Source organism: Lepidochelys kempii, chromosome 14 (assembly GCF_965140265.1).
Source record: "Lepidochelys kempii isolate rLepKem1 chromosome 14, rLepKem1.hap2, whole genome shotgun sequence".
Classification (NCBI taxonomy): Eukaryota; Metazoa; Chordata; order Testudines; family Cheloniidae; genus Lepidochelys; species Lepidochelys kempii.
The window spans coordinates 10,696,637-10,722,549 of record NC_133269.1 but is presented as its reverse complement, the minus strand read 5'-3'; the positions used below and the strand labels follow the sequence as shown (position 1 = coordinate 10,722,549).

General features: G+C 44.2%; 1 protein-coding gene across 2 annotated transcripts; it reads right to left on the bottom strand.

Moving 5' to 3' along the window:
- Nucleotides 1–16,234: 16,234 nt before the first annotated feature.
- On the bottom strand, nucleotides 16,235–25,439 carry TMEM100 (transmembrane protein 100). Of its 2 annotated transcripts, none has more exons than XM_073310605.1 (2): nucleotides 25,092–25,439; nucleotides 16,235–17,476 (listed from the first exon to the last, which is right to left on the bottom strand). In XM_073310605.1, the coding sequence occupies exon 2, from the start codon at nucleotides 17,408–17,410 to the stop codon at nucleotides 17,006–17,008; it is 405 nt and encodes a 134-aa protein (XP_073166706.1). In that variant the 5' UTR covers nucleotides 17,411–17,476; nucleotides 25,092–25,439; the 3' UTR covers nucleotides 16,235–17,005. The 2 variants fall into 2 exon arrangements, with proteins under 2 accessions (XP_073166706.1, XP_073166707.1); XM_073310606.1 differs by lacking the exon at nucleotides 25,092–25,439 and adding an exon at nucleotides 24,838–25,085.
- Nucleotides 25,440–25,913: the final 474 nt, after the last annotated feature.

The window sequence follows — 25,913 nt, the reverse complement described above, 5'->3', positions numbered from 1 at the left end:
TAGACAGTTGGCAAGAAGGTGTGAGGATACTTAACTTTAGGGAACTAGATTCAATATGTGTAATGACCCAGCCACTCCCAGTCTCTATTCAAACCCAAGTTAATGGTATCTAGTTTGCATATTAATTCAAGCTCAGCAGTTTCTCCTTGGAGTCTGTTTTTGAAGCTTTCCTGTTGCAGAATTGCCACCCTTAAGTCTTTTACTGAGTGGCCAGAGAGGTTGAAGTGTTCTCCTACCAGTTTTTGAATGTTATGATTCCTGATGTCAGATTTGTGTCCAGTTATTCTTTGCGTAGAGACTGTCTGGTTTGGCCAGTGTACATGGCAGGGGGGCATTGCTGGCACATGATGGCATAGATCACATTGGTAGATAAATTTTAAAAGGTTTGTCTCTCTTACGTTAAATGCCTGGTTGTTAAGTTGATGTAGCATGACTGCACCTAAAGACTCCAGCAGAGAGTTGTGCATGGTACTGTACGTACCTATATTGGAAGAGACTCTCCCTGCCCTGAAGAGTTTGCACAAGACAGACAAAGGGTGGGAGAATGTTATTCCCATTTGCATATGGGCAACTGAGGCAGAGAGAGAAGGGGAATCTATGGCAGAGCCAGGAACTGAACATAAATATCCTGAGTCCCCCTCATCTAGTGTCTTGACCATAAAACCACACTCGTGTTACCAGTGTTCCAGCCGGAGAGACAGCGAAGTACCTGGGATGAGAGGAATGTGACGAGTATCTTGGTAAGCAATATGGCCTTTCAAATTGCTCATACTGCCAGGTCCTTAGGTTTAGAATTGTGATTGAATTATGTCTAGAAACAATTAGCACTACCCAATCAATTAAAACAGGCATGATGGAGCGAGATGGGAGTAATTAATTGTACACAGAGAGGAGATTGGGGCATATCGAGCTTTGGAAGTTGATTAATCTGAATCACTTGGTCTCTCCTTTGTTCTGATAAAAACTGGCTACACTTTAAAAAGGCAAGGCGTGGGCTGGCTGGGGCTGCTGCTGACTGTATCAAATACAACAGTTTCACTGTTGCCTTCTCCCCTCCCCCCAATCTGTTTTATTTGTCTCAATTTGCTGCCTCTCACCATGTGTTTTAAATTGTAAGCTCTCTGGAACAGTTCTATTATGATATATGTACAGTGTGTACATGGGGGTCTGATTGGGGCCTCTAGCTGCTACCAAAATACTAATAAATAGGTCCAAAAATGCATGGTTTTTATTCCTTTCCAAATGACAGCTAAATAGAAGAAAGAGCTCTGTCAAATTAACCGGCAAAACTGCTGCTGGTTATATTTGCAGCATTCTAGTGTTAAACTAGGTGCATGGACCACACCTGGAGACAATACCACAATCCAGCCAAGGACCCGACACAGCCATACTTACAAATCTATATGCCAGATGTCCATGTTGTTACGTTTACGGTTACTGGAGTTCTTTTGTACTCCTTGCCCGATGGCCTGCGATGTGTGTCTCTCTGAAAGGCAGCTGCAGAGGCTCTGCAAGCTTGTAACACCAGTAAAAGAAAACAGACCAAAAGGGAAAAGTACAAAAGACTTGATTCAGCCACAGGAAACTGAAACTGCCAACACTCTACTTCAGCTAAATGAGTGACATAGTCAGAATCAGAGTTTTAGCAAAGTGTCAACAGTGTGTGCATAGATATTGATCAGAGTGGGTCATTTCTTGGGTCAGGTTGTTGTCTTTCCTGCCAGGGCAAATTGACTAGGTGAATAGATGCAAAGGAATAACAGTGAGAGCTGTCACCTGTCCTGTGGGAAATTCTGAGATTTTGAAATGTTGCTTCAGCCCAAACTGGGACAAAAGGTTAAAATTTCAGATGTTTTTGCAAAACTAAATATTCTTGATTTTTATGGTTTTGACACAAAACATGACATTAACGTAAAACTCAGACCGATAACACTGAAACATTTCAACTGTCTCTAAATTTCCCATGATGTTTTTTTTTTTACCAAATCGATTGTGTTTCTACAAAACATCTAGATTTTAATCAAATCACCATTTTCCAATGAAACCTTGGTCAGTCAGAAAACATGTCAACCAGTTCTAATAACGACACTCCGAAAGCTCCTTTCCCCCAAGGATATCCAAGCACTTTAGGAGCGTTTAACTAATACCCTCAACCTCCTGTCTGAGGGCAGGAAATAGTAGTCACTTTATAGTACAATTGGGAAAACTGAGTGTGTCTGTTTGTTTGTCTTCAGAAGTGCACCCTCATTTTTGTGCGCTCCGCTTTTTGGGTGCCCATCTTCAATGCCTAAAATTTGGCATCCAAAATTAATGGAGACTTTTTTTGAAAGTGTAAGACTGGCTTGGCAACGTTGCACAGGGAGTCAACGCATGGGGCGGCGGGGCACGCAGGGTCACGTGCCCACCGGATTTGCTGCTTTGCTTGTACTGAGCATGGTCACACAGACTGAGCATGCTCAGTAACACTACTGAAGCTGGCTGCCCTCATTCTGTTCCCCCCCCCCCCCCCACACACACACACTGCATGATCCTATGGCTGTGCATGTGAGTGACAGACAGCAGAAAAAGACTGACCATATTGGAATTCCTGATCTCCTCCTCCCCATCAACCCCCCCCCCACTTGAAATCCTTTGTCCCTGTTGCAGGAGTGCTCTATAAACGAGAGGTGTACGGGTATGTATGTAAATAGATGTCACTCAAGAATATACAGCATTGTTCTTGCACTTGGTAGGACCACTAGAACTTCTTGTGTGTAGCTCTTTATGTGCAGCTCTTAATAATACCAGCATTTTTGACATAGACGCTATATTACTTATTTTGTTGAAGGGGAGGGGAAGTGCCTTTGGTTGTGTGCTGGCAGCTCATATAGACTTCACTGAGATTCAGAGGGATGCTGCTAGTCGTAGAACTCAGCCCTATGTACCTTGTGATGAAAATATCTCTCGTCCCAATGTGTATGAAGCAGGCATTGCTAGGGTGATCAAAGTTTTGTGAGCATAGCTGTGTCTGGATACCATGTGTGGGTGTTTAAGGCATTCTAGTGAAACCGGTGGGCAGCTGAAAAAATTCTGTTCTGGACCCCAAAATTAACGACTTCTGATTCAAAGGGGTTCAGCTCATTGCAATGCAGGCTCAGTAGGGATTCTTCAACAGAAAAGCAAAGAGTTAGCAAGGGAATTTTATTTTTATTTTTTATTTAGGCCAGTGAACTGCAAGACTAGATGGAAAGCTGATCCCTCTGAGTCACTGTTTAGTGGCCTGTGCGCCCAGTTCCTATTGGAGAGCTGTCCCCAGCATAAAAGCAACCACCACAATTGGCAGTAGCAAATATGCCCTGTGATTTAGCCAGGCCGCACAAGAAGTCTAGCAAAGCTATGCATAGAAACCAGATCTCCTGACTCAGTCATGTGCTTTATTCAAAAGTAAAACCAAGCCTCTTCTCTATCCATGGATCAGGGACATCTTGAGCCGCAGGGCTGCAGGCCTCTCCAAGCTATCTGCCAACATGTTTCAGGACTTGTCTATAGTACGCTAAGCCATACTCCAGGACTGTCACCGTGCTATAGCAGCGTCCACACAGCAAGTTAGTGCGCCATAATCTGGTGACCTGTAGATTCACACCCTGGCTCGCTGCATGCTAACTCGCCATGCAGACAAACCCTCAATCCTGACCTGCACATTTCATTCATGGGTTAAGAAGATAAGTCTCTGTGCCCATTCATTTTCTGCTGAGACTGAACTATGTCTCATCCCATAGATGAAAATTTCAGGTCAGGACTGAGGCCTTCGTCTACCCTTGATGGCAGTAGGAAAGAGGAGAGCTTCCACCAGGAATGTGTTATTCCATAAGGCTTTAACATGGAAGATATTCCTCTGACTGGAACTTTTAAGTTTCCCCCATTGCTTTAACCATTGGACAACATTCTGTCCCAGTCAGTACATCTTTGCTGTGCATGCCACAAAGAGGTTTGAAAGAAAAACTGCAAAAATTTAGTGTGTTGCATGTTTTTGTTTGTTTGTTTTTTAAAAAAAATGTTGTAAACACCCCAAATCATTTGCAGAATTTTAAAACCTGTAAACATGTATTAAAACAAGTAGCTAGGGGGAAAATCTGTCCTTCCTTCTTCTTCTTCTTCTTCTTCTTTTTTTTTTTCCCCCTGTTAAGTCCTGAGCTCAGGGCTCTGTGCATCTCCTCAGCAGTTCTTCACTTTACAACCACTTGACAATTGAAGTGGATTTTTGAGTGTCCTGGGATATTCCCCTCTATTCCTGTCCAGGATGTTAGAACAACCAAAAAAAGAGGCTGACCGCAAAGATCCTATCTGACACTTTACTCAACTCTCAGAGTGGTAGCCATGTTAGTCTGTATCGGCAAAAACAAGGAGTCCACCTTAGAGACTAACACATGTATTTGGGCATAAGCTTTCGTGGGCTAAAACCCACTTCGTCAGATGCATGGAGTGGAAAATACAGTAAGCAGAATATATATTCTAGCACATGAAAAGATGGGAGTTGCCTTACCACGTGGGGGGGGCAGTGCTAACGAGCCAATTCCACCTTAATTGAATAGGCTCGTTAGCACTGACCTCCCCCCACTTGGTAAGGCAACTCCCATCTTTTCATGTGCTGTGTATTTATACCTGCTTCTGTATTTTCCACTCCATGCATCTGATGAAGTGGATTATATCCCACAAAAGCTTATGCCCAAATACGTGTTAGTCTCTAAGATGCCACAAGGACTCCTCCTTGTTTTTACTCAACTCTGTGCACACTGGGCCAGGACTTTAGTCAGCACTGTGTGAATAGCTCCTAGAGTGCCAGAGAGTTTTCAGTTTATGTATCTCACAATCCTTGATTTAAGAGGCTTCTAGTAATCAGGGAACGATAGCTATGGTGTGATCAGCTATTGCAATCAAAGACTGAGCCCTGGACTCAAGTGCTGGCAAATAGAGGGGGAAGTTAATTTTCTAGGATTTTATTTTAAAAGAAAAATCAAGATATTTATCTTCTAAAACTTTGAAGCTGATCTAACAAACAACTGAAATGTTACCAATGATGTGTCTAATCTTACAGTCATTGCAGAGGTTAAACACTCACTGCCTCTAACAGTTTTGCCTGCATAAGGTTGAAGGGTAGGGGGTGATTTGACTGTCTATTTCTAGCATGGATTTTATTAACCCTTTTGCATGTGGTAATCTAGCTGCACCAGTTTCATTTCCGGATCAGGAAGCAATCGATCCAATTGTTGGAATTTCTTACGAAAACTGTCTATTTATAGTTAAGTGGCTATGACAGCAGGATGTCTATTTACAAACTTATTTCAATGATGACTGAAATGATGACTGAAAGGCCTTTCTGCTTGCGTGATGGATACAGATAACAGATATTTAACTTAGCAGAAAAACTAAGCTTACTTTTCTTTTTAAAGGGCCAGATTCCCATCTGATGTAAATTGGCATAGTTTCACTGATGCCAATGGAACAACATCAGTTTACACCAACGAAGGATCTGGCCCCAGGTATTCTAAAACAATAGGCTCTTCTCTTGAGCGAAGTAATTGGAAATTGTCAGAGATCTTTGCTCTGCCATTAGGTGGGGAGCAGCACTTGCATAACCCTAACGGCAAGATACAGAGCTTGTCAGTTTCAGCTTGTATGGGGTTTTGGGTTAACTTTTTCTCAATCCATTTTGCTTTAGGTTTCAGATTCATTACATCCAGTTTGATGGAACAGACAAGTTTGCTTAAGCGTTGTGAGTTGTAGAGATGGGTAAGCTACTTTCCTGGTTAGAGGCAGCTTATTACACTGGAGCACTGAGAAGTAACAGTGAGGTACCTTGCTATGACAGCCCAGATGCCGCCTCCCACAGAGAAAGTCAGAGGAATGAACTGGATGGGCATAGAAACTCAGTGAGGCATAAGTCCTGGAGATCCCTACACACTGCCTGCACAAGAGGAATATGGGATGGAGGGGCCACGTCTGATCCCTTCTACTCATTTTCCCAGGTCTGCATGGACCAGTCTTGCCTCTGTACTGTTGCAATGGACTGTCACAGGAAATGCAAACCCATCAGATTTCCCGTGACAGTCTGGCAAGGAATTAGTAGGGCTTAACTCCCTCTGGGACCCCTCCTAGTTGTGTGTGGCCTGGGTTCCCAGTGGGAGTTAAGCCCTACTAATTCCTTGCCAGACTGTCACGGGAAATCTGATGGGTTTGCAGGAGAAGGCGCTGCAGATCAGGCCCAGCGCCTGCCTGCCTCTTTCTGCCCTCAACCTTGGTGCCAAAAGGCCATGGAGACCCAAACACAGCAGAGGGGAACCTCTTGGTTGCTAGACAGCACTTCACTGTGGGCATGGAGGAGAGTCCTGCATGGAAGGTGAATCTCCACTGCATCAGAACTTCAGATCTTCTGTAGTGTCTCCCTCTAGTCACGTGACCTTCGCTCATCTCACGATTTAAAGCGATACTAACAATATTTTTAAACTAGCAGACGGTTGCCTTTCCCTCCTTTCTTGGGAGACTGCACTTTTCTGGGGCTATTATGAACCTTGTTTTAAACGAGAAGTAAATCTAGTTGGTTGCACAAGGGATGGGGCGGGCTTGCAAAGATTGGTTCAGCTCGGAAGACCTACAATGTGACTAGCAGTCATAGGTTTTGTTATGAAACTAAGAAACGTAATCTCAGAAATGCCATGCCTGTCAGGAGACGGTAAACAATTTTGCTTTGCTCTTCAAGGAATGTTGTGGAGCGGGAGGTGAGGGGAGTCCATAAAAGACAAGCATGAAACTCTCCTGGGTTAGTTCCAGGTGGTTTGGCAGCTTTGAGATGAGAGGCTGGCACTATTCTAGCAGCACAGGAAAAGCTATGACCACTGGATTCCTTTGGGCAGAAATCTCATTGAAAGTGAACAGGAATTTTGCCAGAGGAGGGACTGTGGGATCAGCCAGGCTAAAAGAGGGAGGATGATTGCTGGCTTACAAACAAAGAGTTTCCTTTCAGCTGCAATCCCAGCGTGCCATTCCAGCGCGTCTTCTGGCTCCCGTCCACCGGCCCCGGAAATGAGGGTTCTTTTTTCTGTAGCACTCTTGTACGTTTCAGTTATTCGACTCCATGCATCGGGCTCCATGACTCCCTGCATCTGAAGAAGTGGTTTTTTTTTACCCACAAAAGCCCAAATAAATCTGTTAGTCTTTTAGGTGCCATCAGACTCCACGTTGTTTCAATTATTAGTTACCCGGCTCAGCTATTTGCTCCTCTGTGCAATCAGGGAAGCATGTTGTTTTTATTCAGCGTCTGAGGGCTCAAGATTTTCAAAAGTGACTTGTGACTTTGGATGTCAGGATGAGATGCCTTTAAAGTGGCCTGATCCTCACAGGGCTGGTGCTCAGAAGACCCTTCAGGCTCCTTCAAGGTATCCGAAGTCAGACACCCGACAACCGTTGTACCTCAAATCGGAAGCCAGTTTGGACCGTTTGGCTGTGTGCTCCAGCTTTATGGTCTTAAGGCTTGGGGATGCCATGATGGGGAGTTGTCACAGAAGAACCTAGATTGTGCCCTGCTCTACACGGGGACAGAGCATAAAGAGAATTCCTGCTGCCTTGTGACAGGGCTCTATCTAAACCTGTTGGGGCACTCGGGCGCTGTTCTCTGTTAGCACCCTGGCCTTATGGATGCTAGCTTGCCAGTGAGGCATGGCAATGCTGGCCAAGCATGGAAGAATGCACACTGCAGTGCACACGCTGAAAGGACCGGAGAGCGGCCACTGCCACAGGCTGTCTCCAGTAGCAATTCCTTCCTTGGCCTCTCCTGTAGCATTTCCTGAACCACTCTCCAGCAACAGCTGCAGCTTCAAAACCACAGTCTGGTCCTAAATCTCTCTTTCAGGGTGGCTTTCATTTCTCCCAGGAAACTGCTAAAGCTACCAATGACACCTGCTGCACTGGTACAGTTTCAGTTACCAGATTGATGACAAACAGCTATAAAATAGAGAATAATGGGTCTGAAAACAATCTCTGGCTGTAAGAGTTTTTTTGTTTTGTTCTGTTTGCTTGTTTTGTTTGTTTGTTTTTTCAACATGTTTGATATATTTCTTCATCTGCTGGAAAACTGGATCTTAATGGTGGAAATTGTTAGCTGCAGTTTTTGGGTTTGTCTTTGAGAATTTCAGCTCATTCAGACACTGATGGACCAGAAATTAGTATTTTTGTTCTTGTTTTAACTAGCCGTTGTATAACTCCCTGCCTTTGAGAGGGCAGGCAAAAGAACAAAGAGCTGCATTACAGTAATAGCCAGAGACAATGCACCACTGTCTCTTCCCATACAGTGCGGTTTCTGCAGCCCAGCCGGCTGGATGTTATTTTAATAGCTGTGCATCCCACCCATACATTTCTGTGGCCCAGAAGCCGATCCGCTGTGACGCCTTGCAAGCTCAAAACTTATTCATGTTCAGGAATGGGAGGGTCAGGGCCACTGACACACACCAGTATCCTGCTGCCTATTATTTCCTGCCAGTGCTGGCGTCGTACCAAGCACTAACATGACAGGTGGATGGAGTTCACAAGGAAATAATGTCATGGGCCAGTTTTCCAGGAAAGCTGTTAACTCAATTCACAAACCTGGGACCTTAGACTGAAGGGTAGCATGGCTGGGCCGAGCACTGGTGGCCTTTAAATAAATAAATAAAGTCTGTTAATTGTTTTACTGTATAAAGTGGCTCTGACTCTTGGAGATTAAATTGCAGTTTAGCTATGGCCATGTGTCTATTTCACTAGAACCTGGGACATTCTTTGTGAGTTTCAAAGAGCCCTGTGCTTGATTGTAATGAATTCACCTAGCCAGGGTGGTTATTACATGATGGTAGCACATTAAACACATTATGATGGGATGACTCTAGTGATTGGGGTGGGGGGCTGTTGGGAAATGGAACAGGGGGAGGAGGGGAGCAGATCTTAATCTGGTGGAAATGGTGAAGCCTCGTTAACTTCTTTGGAGCTGAGCTGATTTACACCAGCTGGTGATCTGGCCCAATGTGTCTTACAAACAAGACTTTATCTTCCATAAACTGTTAAATGTATTTCCTCCAGCTGGGCAATCTACACACACTTTAAAAGCTACGGTATCTTTCCATATTCTTACATATGGTGTAGATATTCTATATAAAATCAGAGTATCAATATAGTCTCTACAGAACCATATTTTTAAGGTGGTTTTACACAGTTTTGGGCTTTTACTGCACAAAGCACTTGGGCGTGAACTGAATTGACAGAAGAAAGGTGCTTTGTGAAACAGAAATGCAAATCTCCCCATAAGAAATATTTCAATGCATTGGCTAGCACACAAGGATTTCAATTTCCCTCACATAAGAGAGGTGATCGGTCCTCACTCGCGTTAATAGTGACATTAATTATCTCAATAAGAGCCTAAAATTCAAATCGATGCTGCAGTTTAAGCAGCAATTTCTGCCCTATGTATTCTTGTCTATAAAGGCTGGTCTACACACACGTTTACTGTCAGTTAGGGATGTGTATGCAGTGGTTGTGTAGCTGAGTTGGTCCCAAGATATTAGAGAGACAAGGTGAGCGAAGTAATATGTTTTATTGGACCAACTTCTGTTGGTGAGAGAGACAAGCTTTCACGCTTACACAAAATTCTTCAGGTCTGGGAACTGTATTCTTGTCACAGCTAAATACAAGGTGGAACAAATTGTTGAGCATAAGTATTTAACACATCTTTCAAAAGACAATTCAAGGTGAAGTAGCCAGTTAACACCTCTCCATTCAGAGGGGGGAAAGGAAAGGGAAAAAAAAAAGTGGGTTGTTTAGTGAGTTATAGATTGTTGTAATAAACCAAAAATCTAGGGTCTTCATTAAGACCACGATTTTTAGTGTCTGGCAAAGTTATGAACTTAAGCTCCCAGGCTTGTCTTTTGAAAGTTTTGTGCAGGTTTCCTTTGAGGATGAAGACTGATAGGTCAGATATAGAGTGGTCACTTCGTGAAAAGTGTTCACCCACTGGCGATATGGTGTTTTTGTCTTTTATCATTTTCCTGTGTGAGTTGATTTGAGAGTGTAGTGATTGTCTCATTTCGCCCACATAGTTGTTGTTAGGGCATTTAGTGCAGCTAGTGAGGTATGCCACATGTTGTGATAGGCATGTGTAGGATCCAGGGATCTTGAAATGTGAGTTGTGGTGGCTGTTGATCATCATAGCAGTGAAGATATGCCTATACATTTTGCATCTGTTGATCTGGTAGTGTCTTGTGCCGCTTCGAGTTGGTGTGTCCTGGTCTGTGGGGAGCTTGTGTCTGATGATGAGCTTGGAGAAGTTGAGGGGTTATTTAAAGGCCAGAAGAGGGGCGCAAGAAAGATATCTTTCAGGATGTGATGTCCATCAAGCATGGGCTGTAATTGTTTGTTTATATGCTGTAGGGGTTCCAGTATCAGATAGTAGGTGACAACTAGGGGTGTGTCGCTGGAGGGGAGTTTTAGTTCCATATTGAAACAGGTTCTCTTGGAGTATTTGGGTGGCCCATTCTATGTTGTGATCTACTTTTCTGGTGGAGTGTCCTTGTATGGTGAAGGTGGTTTTGTGTGTTAAAGCGTATGTCCTGGACTTTCTCATCAGAGCATATTCTATGGCATAGGTGCCGACTTCCACTGTTCCCGCGGGGTGTTTGACCCCACCCTGGCCCCGCCCCTGCACCAGCCTCACCCCGTTGTCATTCCATCTCCTTCTCCCAAGTCCCTGTCCCTGCCGTGCCTCTTCTCCGCCTCCTCACCGCTCCTCCCCTGTCCCTCCTAGAAAGTCCTAAGTACCATGGGAACTCCAGCCCCAAAGCACCCACGGAGTCGGTGCCTATGCTTATCTGACTGCTTGGCTGTAGATAACATTTATTGGTATGTTTGGGGTAGTCACTGGATCTGTGAAGGGAGGGGTGGTGATCCATAGATTTCTTGTATATAGCCTTCTGTAAGGTTACATTGCTGAAGCTGACTGTGGTGTCCAGGAAGTTGATGCTACTGTGGGAATGTTCTATAGAGAGTTGAACAGATGGCGGTGGTTGCTGAAGTTGTGGTGGAAATCTATGAGGTAGTTTAGGTCACCTGTCCAGAGGATGAAAATATCATTGATGTATCTCAGGTACATCATTCATTTCATGGTGCATTTGTCCACATTCAGGGATGTGATTGATTAATTAATTCATTAATTAATTTTTGCCAATATAGTTTTACCTGTAAAGCCCTAGCATGGATGCCATTAAACTGGAATAACGTGATCTTATACCAGTGTCGTTCATTTCGGTTCCCAAACCGGAATAAGCTATAGTATGATAAACACTTGTATTCCAGGGTAATGGCATCCAAATAGGGGGTTGTGCTGCTTTATTTATGGCAACGCTGTTAAAGTGGCAACTTGTAGATAAGTCCTAAGATAACTCCAGGCTATAACAGGCGTTGTGTACAATAGCAACACAGGGTGTAGTTACAGACACAATTTCCTGTACTTAGATTTTTAAATTATTATTTAAGATCCCCACGTTTGCTCTGGTGCACCAGAGCAATTCCCAATTAGATAATTTTCTATCCGTGTGAAGGCAATTTTTTTTTCTTGTGTGATGCTGCCAGAGCTTTCAGGAAGGGAGAGACAAGCAGTGGAGACAATAAAATTTGCATGGACTCCCACACAACCTCACCCAAAACTGAAGTATCATTTGTTGCATTCAATGTCTTTTCATACAAGAAGGGAAGGCATTTTAACTGGAAACTAGTGTTGATCTCTGAGGAGGCTGTATCCTGAGTTCTGGATTTCTAATGAAAAATGCCAAGTGGAATTCAGTGGAAATTGTTGAGTTTCAAATGGTTTTGATGCAAAACCATGGGGACTGCATGACTTTGGCATGACACCATACATCAAATTCTGATTAGCTCAAAGGGCTCACGGGCTTCAGAAAAATTTCTGTCAAACATAGGCAGAGTTTTGTGTGTGCAGCTGCCTCATTTGGGGGGTTCACTGAGTGCAGCTTTGGTTTCGTCACAGAAGTTCAGAGCTACTTGAATGTGGTATCCCCATTTTCTGGTATAGTGAAAGTAATAACAACAACACTGTGGCCTTCTCTAGCCCTTGCCACGGAGGGCCCTTACAGCCCTTTGAACAGCATCAGTTATTTGAGTATTGCAACTTGTGGCAGGTAGGTATTGTCTCCATTTTACAGATGGGGAGCAAGCATAGAGGGAGACTGAGGAAAAGCTTTTCAAAAGTAGTCACATGCTTGTGTGCCTTTATCTTTGGGCGTGCAACGTGTGTTACCGACACGCCTCAAACTGCCCCAAAACTGAGCACCAAAAACGAACAGCCACTTTTTGGCAAAGGGTGGGCTAATCTTTAGGCCAATGGTACACAGTGTCTTAGTGATAAAACAGGGAACAGAACCTAGAACTTCCAGGCAAAGGAAGGAGTCCTCTGACCAATCCCCTGATAAACTCTGTCTCACTTCTGAATGAGACCAGAATAAGGGGCTTGTTTTTCCAGGGTATTATCTTTTTGCTTGCCTAAAGTAAGGAGAAATAGGGAAGAAACCTTTCCCTGTAATCATGTTACAGAGCATTAGATACACTTCCTCTCACCGGGGGAAGTCCAGGTGCACCTTCTCAGGCTGCCTGGGTGATGACTGAGTTCTGCAGATGGAGCTGCCGTGGTCCCACGCTCAGATACCTCTTCCGGCCTCAGTGTTTCTCTTCTGAGACACTCCCTTGGTATGAGAACCTATGCTGTACGTGCACTGGTGAACGTCAGAGGGCTTGGTCCTTGTACGCTAAAGGTTTGAAATGCAGTCCACCATTGTCTCCCAGAAGGCTAAGGTCTTACTGCCCCTCTTAGTAGCAATGCAGACACTGGCATAAGCAGCCTGCTCCTGCCCTGCAGGTGCAGATCTCCCATTGACAGCAGTGGGAATTACTCACCCAGGAGAGAATAGAATAGGCACTAGAGATTTGCCAGGCTGATCACAAAGGAAAATTCTGCCTCTGTATAAATGCCTACGGTCAATATGTGCCCTCACTTGCCCCCATCCAGCCCCCTTCATTTAACCACCATTGAATTTGGCCTTTTATGGATCCTAGTCTAGTTTGCATTTCTAATTTGCTTTCGTCCCGTGTGTGTCACATGCAAGCTCGCTTGTTGATACTTTAGTGTCTCCAAAGGAGAATCTATACCTTGAAAGACCTCTGCTGCTGAGAGTGAGCAGCCTGGGTGTCTTCTCCCACCAGTTCTATACCTGCGTGTCGCCAGATCTCAGTGCAGAAGCTGCCGAGTTACCCTAATGACACTGAAATCACTCTTGGACTTTCCATCTTGACCCAGACTCCAGCTGAAGGCATTCCCTTCACTGCGGTCCATAAAATTCCACTTTCAAAAAAGGGGCAGAAAAATTTATTTTCTTTCCCATAACACCCACTTGACAGGCCTGTTAGAGTCGTGTTTGACCAGCCCACCCCAGCTGCGCTGATGTCAATCACTTTTCTCATTTTTAACCAGGAAAGACACTTCTTGAATGCACCTGTTCAATTATTTAGCATGCTATAGGTTTCCTGTTAATTGTCAGTCATGCAAAGGCTTTATATTGTAAGGGGACACCCTAATATTTTTTAATGACCTTAAGCAAAGTGATTGACATTGGACACCGGTGTCAGATGTTCTGGTGACGCAACATGTTCTCCCAGTAGCAGGAAAGCTTCCTGCCGTGATTAAGTTGGTGCTATGAAAGTGCTAAAATGCGTTGTCAGCTTTCCTCTGATGGAAGCAGTTTTATTATCGTGTCAAGTAACCACGGAGTGTAGCAACGCAAATACTGACTCCAAACATCCCCTCCCACATGTACAGCCTGCTCTATTTAAAACACAGCGTGCGCTTCACAAGGCCCCAGATAAGTTAGGGAGTTTAGAAGCATAAGCCCTGCTAGGGAGGAGGGGAAGAAAGCTATCCAGGCATGGTCACTCCCAGGCCAGAGAGAGCCTGGGGAGGGATTCCCCTTACCGCACCTGTTCAACAGGTGTGGTCAGTGATCCCATCTATGAAGCCATCCTGGCATGCAGGGAGATGGGGGTATGTGGGAAGGAATGGGATCAGGCCAGGCCCTGGTACAGATGCATTTGAGGGGGAAAGGCCCACCTACAAACTCTCTCCCCTTTAGCATGTAGATGGAGGTGCTAGTTCAGTGACATCCCAATGACTTTAATGGGATTTTAGCATGTGTTTCAATATTTTGTTAAATTGGGGCCTCTGAGGGAAGCAGAATTTAGCCCATTATGTTGATTACGGTGACCAGGGGCTGGGTGAGAAGGGGGGGGGGTCATCGTGGCCACCAATGGCTAGGGGTGCCATACTGCTTGGCTGCTGTGAGGCAGGGAGGGGGGCTCTGAAAATATTTTCCACTCTTGCCTTCAAAACACCTAAGGCCATCCCCTGACCCGGCCGTTTCCCCTTCCCAATGTTTGCAGTGTCTGCCTTTGCCTTGAACAACAGTCCAGTCCTAGCTGACTTCTGGTTGTCCTTTTAAAGCCCATTTCAGCCACTTGGGTCTCACAAAAAGAAATGAAAATTCTGCCCATTGAACTGTAAGTGCCTGATACTACAACCTGTCTTTCAGGCAAACAGATCTGCCACTAGCTTCAAGAGAAGGTGTGGATCAGGGCTCTCACGTTGGTCCTAGATGGAAAGTCACCTGCATTTATCTTTCATGCTATCACTTGAGAATGTTTTGTTTTGCTTTCCTTCTGGACCAACCCACCCAATTAACCAATGGAGCAAGACAGCCTTGGTAGATAAAGCATTTCAGAGCAGAGAGCTGTGCCAGTGGGACAACTGCACCAGACAATGTCTATTGTCTCTGTTCCACCCAGTTTTGAACAGAAAATGATTTTGTGTAACCTGAGCCTGTAGTTGATGGCAGATCTTACCAGTTATCAGTGATTAAGTTGCCAGTGTTTGCCTGTCATGAATAATGACCAAAAAATTGTTTGCAAGGCTACAGCCTATTCCCTTCTATTAACTCAGAAGGGAATAGGGTGCCAAATAAAAACTGACTGCAGAGTCTTTACTTACTGCTGTAAAAACAGTATGGTCTTCAGTTACAATCCTGTTTTGCTTCAGTCTTTTCAGCAGTGCAAGCTGTTTTGTAAAGCAGTAGATAGAAGTGCAATCTCCTTTCTTTCAAAGGCCTTGGATCTCTTGATGAACATTTAAGGTTAGAGGGCTGACCAAAGGGACTGTAAAAATGGCACCTTCTTAGTCCACAAATCTGCTCGCTATGTGTAGTCAGTCAAATCTTTGTTTTTTCTCATTTTTGAAAGCATTTAAACTCATGCTTAAGTCCAACCCTATTCACTGCAGTATTTAAATGTGTGCTTAAATGCAATACTGAATAGGGGTGCTTTCCTAAATCAGGGCCCTACCCTAATTCTACTAGATGTTGTACATACAATTGTAAAATATAGAGACCTCTTTTTTCCTCTACATTCACATGCACCTGGAGAAATTCAAGATAATGTAAAATGGTATTCTGTTTAAATTCTGAGCCCCATTGCATAGTATCAGGGACTGTGCCTTTAAGGACTGAGCTTCCCAGACAGAGTCTGGGCAGGATTGAGTGAAGCTCCTGTAATGGACAGCCAGTTGGAACCACACACTGAATAAAGCAGAGCACTTGCAAGCACCTTAAGCACTGAGTGACCACAGAATATCACACATCGTATGTGCTTGCTACTGTGAGTAGATCCAATGACACCAATGGATCTACTTGTGGTGATGAGCACTACACCGGGTATAGAGTATCTGCAGGATTGGGCCCTACGTATCTAAACAGTGGTAATTGTGAGGCTGATCCTGTATATATTTATGTACATGAGTAACTTGTGAGTAACCTCATCGACTTCACAGTCTGAATGCTATTGCTGACATGCATAAGTCTTTGTAGGACCGAGCCTTACAATTTTGATGTAGCTCCATCTTTACTGAAGATGTAAATAAGGAAAACATATCAAATCAAACATAGGCTTTGTAAGTATAGATGAGACAGGACAGTCTGTGTTCAAAATTATTAACACAGCTATTGGTCTACACAGGGATGTGAAAAGAAATCGTAAAGCACGGGGATTGAAGCTGAAAGGACAAGCAGTCCTGATAACAATGAAAAATGCCAGACTTTCTAAAGCTCTAGCAGCACTGAATGTTTATTATTGTAAATGAACTGTACACTTTTCATCTTTTTTTATATCAAACTCATCAAAAGTGCTAAATCCGACCACTTTAATTTACAAAAAACTCACTTTTGTTTAAGCTATACTCATACCTCGTTATTTATGTTGGACAAATATAATTACAAATAGCGACCTACCTCTATTCAATAGTAAAACAAGTTTAATGTTACTGTTTTGTTTTTTGTTTTTTTTAAAAAAGTACCACCGATAACTCATTGGAACAAACCAAAATGACCTGCCATCCTCACATCAGCTTATTGAGCAATCACAGTTGTTTGTCCCTAGAACAACGTAAGTCAAAGGCAATCTACCACATGGGTTTTTTTTGTCATCTGTTCAAATGCTACAACTCCTCCCTTGGTCAGACCTCACAGTGAGTATTATTTTTAAGCAGGTTTCTGGCACATCAGATCAGGTTAAGTTATTTTCTTGATTGTTCACCGGGCTCCCTTTCCAATAGTATCTGAGTGTTGACTAATTCTCTTGACCGCAGTTATGACAAATTTGTTTTCTGTGAAGGAAAAAAAATAAAATCCACCTCTTTCCCCCCTCTGTCTTGGAAGAAATATCACTTTCTGTAAGTCTGTGAAATGACAGATACTAACAATTCCAAAGATGCTCCTAGAGTCTCTTAATCCAACCCTTTTTCACTCCAATCCAGTCAAAAACCTCCTGCAGTCTGACTTATCAATAAATAGTCAAATTGACTTACAAGGGAGCGCTCTTCTGTTCAATGTTTTCCTGGTAGTCTCTAACCAAACAAGCTTCTCTGATTCGCCACAAGCGCTGTCTGACTCTCACGCCTTTTGGCTTTCTTGTGCCGTTGCCTGATTTTCCAGCACAAGGCACTAGAAGCCAGCAAGAGGAGTCCAGATGACAAGAGGACCAGTCCAAACACTGAGATGATTGAGCCGTGGGAATTGAAGCTATACGCCACGGCGGTGACCACCACTCCAGCTATAAGAATGACCACGCCAAAGGGGATAGTGCAACGGTAACAGGACAGCTCCGCTCCTCCAGTTGCTGCAGTCAGCTGGCACTCACTGACCAAAGGGACAGTGGCTACCACACAGTCATTGTTATTGCTCTTCTCCATCGTTACGGGTTCAGGATACTTTGGAGCTCCCAGAATCTCTTTAATGGGCTCGTCTGTCATCTTGTGCTTCTGGACTTTCTAGGCAAATTCTTAGGCTAGACCAGGTTCTGCTGAATACGCCTTACACTGTGGAAAGAAGATGCAAGCATTCAGCTGACAAGTCTTTAACTATTACACACATTTAGGGTAGCACGGAAAGGTCCCAGTCCGGATCGGGGCCCAATTGTGATAGATGCTGCACAAACATAGCATCTTTGATTGTGCAAAGATATATGTCTGGGCTTAACTTTCAGCATGTGAGTATTTCCTCTTGATTGCAGTGGACTGGAGTTGATTTTAAATAGGGCTACCCCCAGGCCTGAAGTTAAGCACATGCATAAGTCTTTGAAGGAACTGAGCCACAGAGCTTGACAAATGCTTGCCCTGAAGGGTCTTGGGCCAAATCTTGTTTTCAGCTATATCTGTACAATCTAAAGTCAATAAGCTGGTGCTAAATCGGTGCGACTTCTTAGACTTCAGTGGAATTGGACCTGCTTATTGCTGTGGAGTTTGGCCCAGTGAGTTTGCTTGCTTGGCCTACTCTCTTCACCTTTTTAATATATAGGCATTGCTCATCACCACACCATCTACATTTACGCCCGGATCCTGGAAAGACTCGGGCACCCATTTAACTCTAAGCTTCTGAATAGTCCCACTGAGTTCAATGACGTTAGTCACCTACTTCAAGTTAGGCACATTAATAAGGCTTGGGGCATTAAAGGAAGGCGGAAGGTCTGATGCATTTTCACCCAAAATACATGAAGCATCGAGGCAGTTTAAAATAAAAATATAAACATAAACTAGGAAACAGTAATATAACAGCTTGATCCTGGGAGATTGAGTTTTTTATTTTTATAACAATTATCTGCTCTTCCTTCTATGATTTTATTTATACATATAAATAAAACCAGGAAGCTTTTTACAATAATAAATCTGATCTTTATTAACTGTTTATAAGTTATTAGATTCCACATCCTTCTTGCTTTTCTTGCATCTTTTTTCTCAATATATAAATAGCACGTCACTGACTCTAGATCAACGGATATCACCCATCAGTAGGGAACAGGTCAAATAAGCAATACTACGTATTTATTTAGTTTCATAACAGAGTGTTGCAACTTCCATAATTGTACTTAACTTGCATTCCTCCTGAGAGCCTTCTGTGAATTGGCTCTCGGAAATCATTTTATTACAGCTTCTTTGAAAGCAAATCATTACAATCATACAAAAGGGCCACGTTCTTCCCCCTTTACTCACACTGAGTAATAACTGAATAGCCCCACTGAGATAAGTAAGACTTTGCAGAATCAGGGCCTAAATGCAGACAGGAAGTCAGTAAGCAGTAATACCATCTGTCAATTTTTAATGGGAGTTGGGCATCCAAATCCCCAGGCGACACTGAAAATCTCAACCTAAATATATCTACAGAATAAACGCACAGTTTTGATCAAACCTATTTTGACAGTTCTAATATCTATTTCAATTTCCAGCCTTGAGTTGGAAGCAGAGTTTGAAGCTGTCCATGTAATGAATGAATAATTCAGAGAATAAATGTCTCATTTGATAGATCAAATATTTTACTTTTTGTTTTTATTTTTTTAAATGAACGAAAGTTACTCCTTTCCTTCAGGCTCTGCCACTCACGACAAGTAGAACTGCTTGTCTGAGTAATATTAAGTGTATGTGTAAACTGGTGCATGCTCAGGGCCTTATAAATATTTTAACTCATCTGGGATTTTCAAAAGAAAATAAGGGAATTAGGTGCCCAAATCTCATTGAATTTCAATGGCATTTGAGCACCTAACTCCTATAGGCTCAGTTGAAAATCCCAGGCTGTGGGCTCTCTGGAGCAGGAACTGCATTTGTTTTTCATCTGCATGGGACCTAGCACAACAAGGCTCTCATCTCATCCTTGCTCAGGGTTCCTAGTCACTATGGCCATGCAGTAATGTGCAAGGTGCCTAGCACTGTGGAATCAGTGCTGGGAAATACCAACGAGCACCTGGTTTATTTTAAACTATTCCAACTCCTCCGTCATCCAGACTCTCTCAACACCCCAGCCCCAAATCCCTGCTTATTTTGTATATTGACAGCTCACATTTCTCACCCACTGAGGCTGAGTCTGTCCCCTATTGGCATCGAACAATACGTTGTCTCTGAAGTTATGAGTTATTTAGAGAAAGGGGTTACTGTTGAACGTTTCTAAAAAAAAACAACTGCAAATGCACCTGTATCGGTGAAGGCTCATTCTATGCCATAATCTTGCAGCTTCAATACATCAGGCCTGGGATTGTCAAAGGGATTTAAGTTCCCATTGATTTTCAAACTCCCTTAGGCTTCTTTGAAAACTCCAGCCTAAAGCTGTTAAACTGGCCAATTGATCACTACAGCAGTCCTTAATGGGACACAGTCAGCTTGCCTGCAACTTAGCACACTTTAGCTAAGTGTCTACACTTGCAGCAAGGGGTGTGATTCCCTGCTCCCGTAGACATGCTCACACTAGCGCTCATTGAGCTAATGCGCTAAAAATAGGGTAGCCACCGTAGCATGGGCAGCAGCGAGCAGTGACACGGGCCAGCAGCCTCCTAATTACAAACCTGCCTGACCCCCATGGCTACGTACGTGAGGCTGCCGCTTGCCATGGATCCTGCTACTGTGGCTACATACTATTCATAGTGCACTAGCATGTACATATCACAGTCACATCCCCCAGCTTCAAGCACAGAAGTAGCCTTAAAGGACCCCAGAGATTGTGATGAATCTGGAGTCAGTGTGCTCCAATTAATTAATTGTATCGCATGTACTGAGGCATTTTCAGACCATAAACACCTGGTGTACACATGCCCCTTATTTGTTTAATGAACATGTAGTTTCAGGCCCTATGCCTGTCCCTGTGTGCCCCCTGCCAATTTTGTGGGTTAACAACCAGACTCGCCTGTTTCGATTACAACGTGTTTTCTTTCCTGAGGCCACGTGGCAAAACTTTACACGCACACCCCCCTGCCCTGCAGTGAGCAGGGCTTGGGCTGATCCCACTTGCCATCCATGGGCCTCCACACAGTCTTTCTGACCATTCAGGTGAATCTGACTCGACAACATCTGGGACGGTCAAAGGAGGCCATCGGCATTTGGTGCACACATCCCATTTGCTTTGAAGGGCAAGCTGAAGGAATGGAGAAACACCCACCTTTTCCTTTAATCTTGCTGTTCTGATTATCTTAGGCATTACTAAAAATTGCAAGCAAAAAGTCCTCTGTCTGATCCACTGTTGCTTTACCCTGTGAGCAGTGACTTACGCCCGTGTAAAGATGTGAAATGCTCCTGCGTCAGAATGGTGCCAGTGTATATTCAATATGTACCCATGTAAGTCACTACAGGAGGAGCAGGGCAATGGAGAACACGACTCGGAATGTTGTCTTTTAGCTTTGTTAGTGGGTCAAACCCTTTGTGTTATTTAGCTCCATTTCTGTCTTATTAAACTTCCCAGACATTATAAAAAGACATATTATTTACCACATCTCCCACAGTAATGATTTAGCACGTCTGGACTTGATCCATAGCCCACTGACAGCAGCAGGGAAGTTCCCATTCACTTCAAGAGGCTTTTGGATCAGGCCCATAATAAACTTGTTCATTTTCCAAAACATTCATTGTACCTCTCTTTTAAATGCCTGTTGCTGACTACCTAGCGTCCCTGTCCCTCTGCTCCCGTCCCAGTCTGTTATGTACATTCCTAATAAGCATTGTATCACCCTGGTGCATAGTATCAAACTTCACAAAGTCAGGACAAATATGCAGATTAAAAATATTATGGGAAGAAGCTAATTTGCCTGCCCAGTAAGCAATCTCTGTGTCAAACAACAAAAATGAACAATATGAAACATAAAATCCTCCCTAAAAAGTACCAAAATCACCTACAGCCTAACCCTGACCCCATCCAACTCTTTAGCAAAACTCCCATTGACTTCAAAGGGGCAGGATATGTTTCTACATGAGAGCATAAGTGCACAAATATTCATTTACAAAAATATGGTAAGCCACCTTGAGTTACTGGAACACAAATAAACTGAAACTGTTCCAAATGCATGTAGTAAACGTACACACTCCTGGAAAAGCAAGGACCAGATCCTCAGCCTGTGTAAACTGATGAAGATCAAGTGAAGTCAATCCTGATTGACATCACCTGGTCAACACACCCCGGGTTTATAAAGTAGGAACTTCTAGGAAGGGCACACTAACAATACCAACAGGATTGGGCCATTAGTTTGTTTTTAGTGAATACACATTTCTTTGTATTCAGTTTTTTTCCCAAGCAGCTATTTTCACTTGGGCAAAGGTGTCACATCAGTTATTCTATAGGAAAAGCTATTAAAGGGGTAGAGGAATGTTTTACTTTAGTATCCACTAATAAATGTAAGAGGAGATTTACTTAAAAGAGCTGAAAACAATATCCAGCTGTGTGCACCTACCATGTTCATCTGAAATCCATCACAGCAAATCACTTGGTAAGGGGCTGGGATGGGGGGGCAGGGGAGTCGGTTTTAAAAAGCCTCCTCTGTCACTCTGAGGTAAAGTCAGGCAGCAGAAAGAGCAGCTCCAGGCTTTGGGGTGCTAGTTGTTGCTGGATGATGAATTGGACATGATATGGCTCTAGCATGGAGGTTTCCTACAAGAACAGAGTTTGGGTAACATCAGCTCTTCAGAATAAGGCTCCTGCAAGGAAATAAGGGTCTGCTCTACACTGGCTTCTGAACAGGCTGGGGGACTTTTTACGACCCCTGCCTCTGCTCTTTAGTGCCTATTTCCTTGGTGACAGCAGCCTCTTGCTTTTGACCCTGGTATTTTTCCTCTGACAGCGTGTCACCTTCAGCGATGAGCATTGGAACTCAGGACATCCTTGTCCATTAAAGCCTCTGGCAAAAGAGCTCGAGGGGAGCTGGAGTGGAATCTGAATCTTTACTGCCCAATGTAACCCTTAAACCGATATCCATGATGAGGGGTTATCCCACTTAAAGACAGCTTAAAAGATAGAGTTCTGGATGCGACTCAGGCGATGTGGGTTCTAGACTCAGCTTTTCGGCTGGGTGACCTTGGGTATGTCACTTCACAGCTTGGTGCCTCAGTTTCCCTACATGTAAACTGTGGCTAGTGAGACTGACCTCCCTTTGTAAAGCGCTTTAAGCTCTACTGATAGTGCCCTGCTCTTATATAGGTTTATTACACTGAAAACTTCCCCTTTTATTCAGTAAACTGAATCCTATGTCCTAGGCTGATAAATACTGTTCCATTGTATTTAATATCAGGCTGTCATTTTCTTTTCTGAATCTTTTAAATAAGATTTCTAAGGGCTCAGAACCTAGAGCAGTTCAGTGGGACAGTTTTGAGAGCGGCAGAATGAGGGAAACTGTTATCGAGGGCAGTAACAGCTGTGAGATCACCAGGCAGCTGGGTTACCTCCCAAAACGGCAAAGATTTCTGTTATGAGGCTTATTCACCATTGCTTTTCTATAGGCATGGGAAGGTGGTAAAGTGTTAGGATCATTTTAACTCTGCAGCAGGGCCTTTGAGGATGGCAATGAATACATGGAATGATAAAACTGAAGTTGTTTTTAAATATCCCATAAATGTAAGTGTGCATTTACACAGATACCTTCTGTTATTCTCCAGATCCTTAAGATATTACACCCACGAATATCTAAAATACATTTAGCTTATGTCAGTGATCAGCTAAGAAGATCTCCTTTCTTATCCTTTTGAATAAGTTGTTGTGCCTGATGCCTAACAAAGTTACCAGCTGAACTTTAGACACTCCCCCTCCACCCATGAAACCTTTAACTAGGTATAGCATAGTCCTGCTGCAGGAGAAAGAAAGGAATATTCTGAATTAACTACCAACTGTGTACTTGAAGGTATTTTTAAAAACAGTTTTTGCCATCCACTGTATTCATTTTATAAGAAAGTCTATTCAAAAACCTCTAACTAAGATGTTTGTGCTAAACAAACCATGGTGCCTGTGGCATGCTTAGAAATAGATATGCTGTTCTGTGAGTGATTTGCATTTACCCTTGAATATGTTGCAGTGAAATAGCAGTGCCCCTCAGCAAACCTGAATCCACACAGCAAACTTATCTCCCATCAAAGTAGAAAAGTTGAGATGTGAAATCTATAAATCAAGTCTCATGTTCAAACTATGAAAGGTTCCAATGTGATGCTCTCTCAGGAGATCAGCTCCATGCCAAATACCATTGGAGAAGTGCAAATAGACGGAATGGGCCAGCTGCCACAGCCTTTGCACCTTTTTGCTTTTTATGCAATAGTGGAGGAAGGTGATTAAGACTTTTTGCATAGATGTTCTGGGCCTGATTGTTGTCCTGCACCTTCTGTAGTTCTTTGTAGTCACTCTGTGCTTACTCACAGGAGTAAGCCTGTAGGATCAGGACAAAAAAGGTAGCAGAGGTACATGTAATATACATGCAGGCTGCATCCCAGTGTGGACGGGGGTGCTGATATTGGTTGCTACACAAAATTCCTGTATGCAAGAATTACAAAAAGTTTATTCGCAAAAAGAAAAGGAGGACTTGTGGCACCTTAGAGACTAACCAATTTATTAGAGCATAAGCTTTCGTGAGCTACAGCTCACTTCTTCAGGTGAGCTGTAGCTCACGAAAGCTTATGCTCTAATAAATTGGTTAGTCTCTAAGGTGCCACAAGTCCTCCTTTTCTTTTTGCGAATACAGACTAACACAGCTGTTACTCTGAAAAAAGTTTATTGTAGTTTTTCATTTCTCAGCCATAATCTTAGGGGGCTAGGGATGGGGGAAGAATCTGCACTGTATGCGATTTAGCAATTGAAAATTTTTCAAGAGGGAGACTTTACAACATACCATGCACCCCTATGGTCCTGTAAACTAATAACCTGTCCTGTCTATAGTCAAATATAAGAGAGTGGGCATGACCAGGCACAAAACGGTGGTCATACACTCCCCTATGAGAGAAAAGAAGCAACTCTCTCCAAGTACAAGAGTATTGGTATCAGAAATTCATACATCACCTTAAAGTTAAGAAGGATATGTGCTACACATTGTACCTTTATGGGGGAAAGTCCTCCTGAATGTAACAAGGATTAAACCAACAGACATTGAATAGGGTTCTGTAGAAGTTACTCTACATCTAAACAACTCCAGGGTTTATTAGCGAACGAAATCCTTTTCTTGGGGTCGCTCCCCCCACCCCTGGCTTGACCAACCCCATAGAAGGTTACACCAGGTAGACACGTCCTCGATGAACCGCAGCTGACTGGATCAAACCCACCTCTCCCAAGTGGAGCGCGGTCGCTTACATTCGGGCGGACCTTCCTACCGGGCACGCCGCGGGTTTGTTCCAGCGGCGCTCCCAACAGTTGTGCCCAAGGAAAGAATTCCTGGACCTGCAGGACAGTGACCGCTCACCTGTACCGGCGCAGCAAAGACCCGCATCCCTCGTGATTCCCTTTACACCCAGAAAATCCCCCTCAACAGCGCCGCAGCTCTGGGTCCCATTCAACAAAGCGCACATGCTCCCGCTCCTCCAGGAACGCGCCTGAGCCAGCCGCGGGCTGGTGCACAAAACCCCGGCTCAGTACCCAGCGGGCGTGAACTTTGGGCCCGCAGATGCCGCTGGGTGCCCGGGCGGTCGGAGCCCAGAGCCTGGGCGCGCCGCTTACCTTCGCCTCGGCCGGAGTGGAACTGGGGCAGCCAGCCCCTCGCACCGCGCACACAGCGGAGGGGGGGGGGGGCGCACATCGCAGCGCAAGGGAGTGTAAGCAAAGTGCGGAGCCAGGCTGGAAGACCATTAAGGGACCGGGGGAAATTCGGCGGAAGGGAGCGTGGCTGGGAAGGGCTGAGCCGCTTTGGAGCAGGCGGGCGGGCCGGAGGTTTGGAAAGCTGCTTGGCTGGTTTCTTCTCTGGGGTCCGACTCTCCGCTGGGCAGGAGGGGAGCAGGCTCGGCCGTCCAGCCCCCAGCCTGGGCAAACGTGCCCCTGCGGAGATCCCAACCTGGCCCCTGGGTGCTCGGATAACAGAAATAATAACAACAATACTCCCTCCTCATCCACCCACCCGCTCCAGCACGGAACCCCCCTTTCAGGTCCTCTGAAATGCACTCAAAGACCATGGTGATGGGCGCCCTATATGAACGTAGATCCAGCAAGTCTGGGGAAACAGGTGCATTTTACAGCAGCTCCGGATATCTGACAAACCCAAATCAAAACACACACACACACACACACACACTCTCTTGTATGAAGTTTAATTGAAAAGTGGTGTAAGGCTCTGATCCAAGTGGCAGGACTGCTGAGGCAGTGCTGAGCCCTAGAGACTTCAGTGGGGCACGGAGGAGGGGGGGGTGTTTGGGGGGTGGGGGTCTGCTCAAGTGGAGTTCGTTGCAGGATCAGTGTCTTATGGTTGTTTAAAAGCTCTGCCGGAGCACAGTGCGCTTTGAAATCCAGAGGGGCTCCCAACTGGCTTCTACTTGCTCAAAAATCACG

What these genes read in the sequence shown, in the direction of transcription:
- TMEM100 (XM_073310605.1), bottom strand. Translation starts at nt 17,410, where the DNA reads ATGACAGACGAGCCCATTAAAGAGATTCTGGGAGCTCCAAAGTATCCT.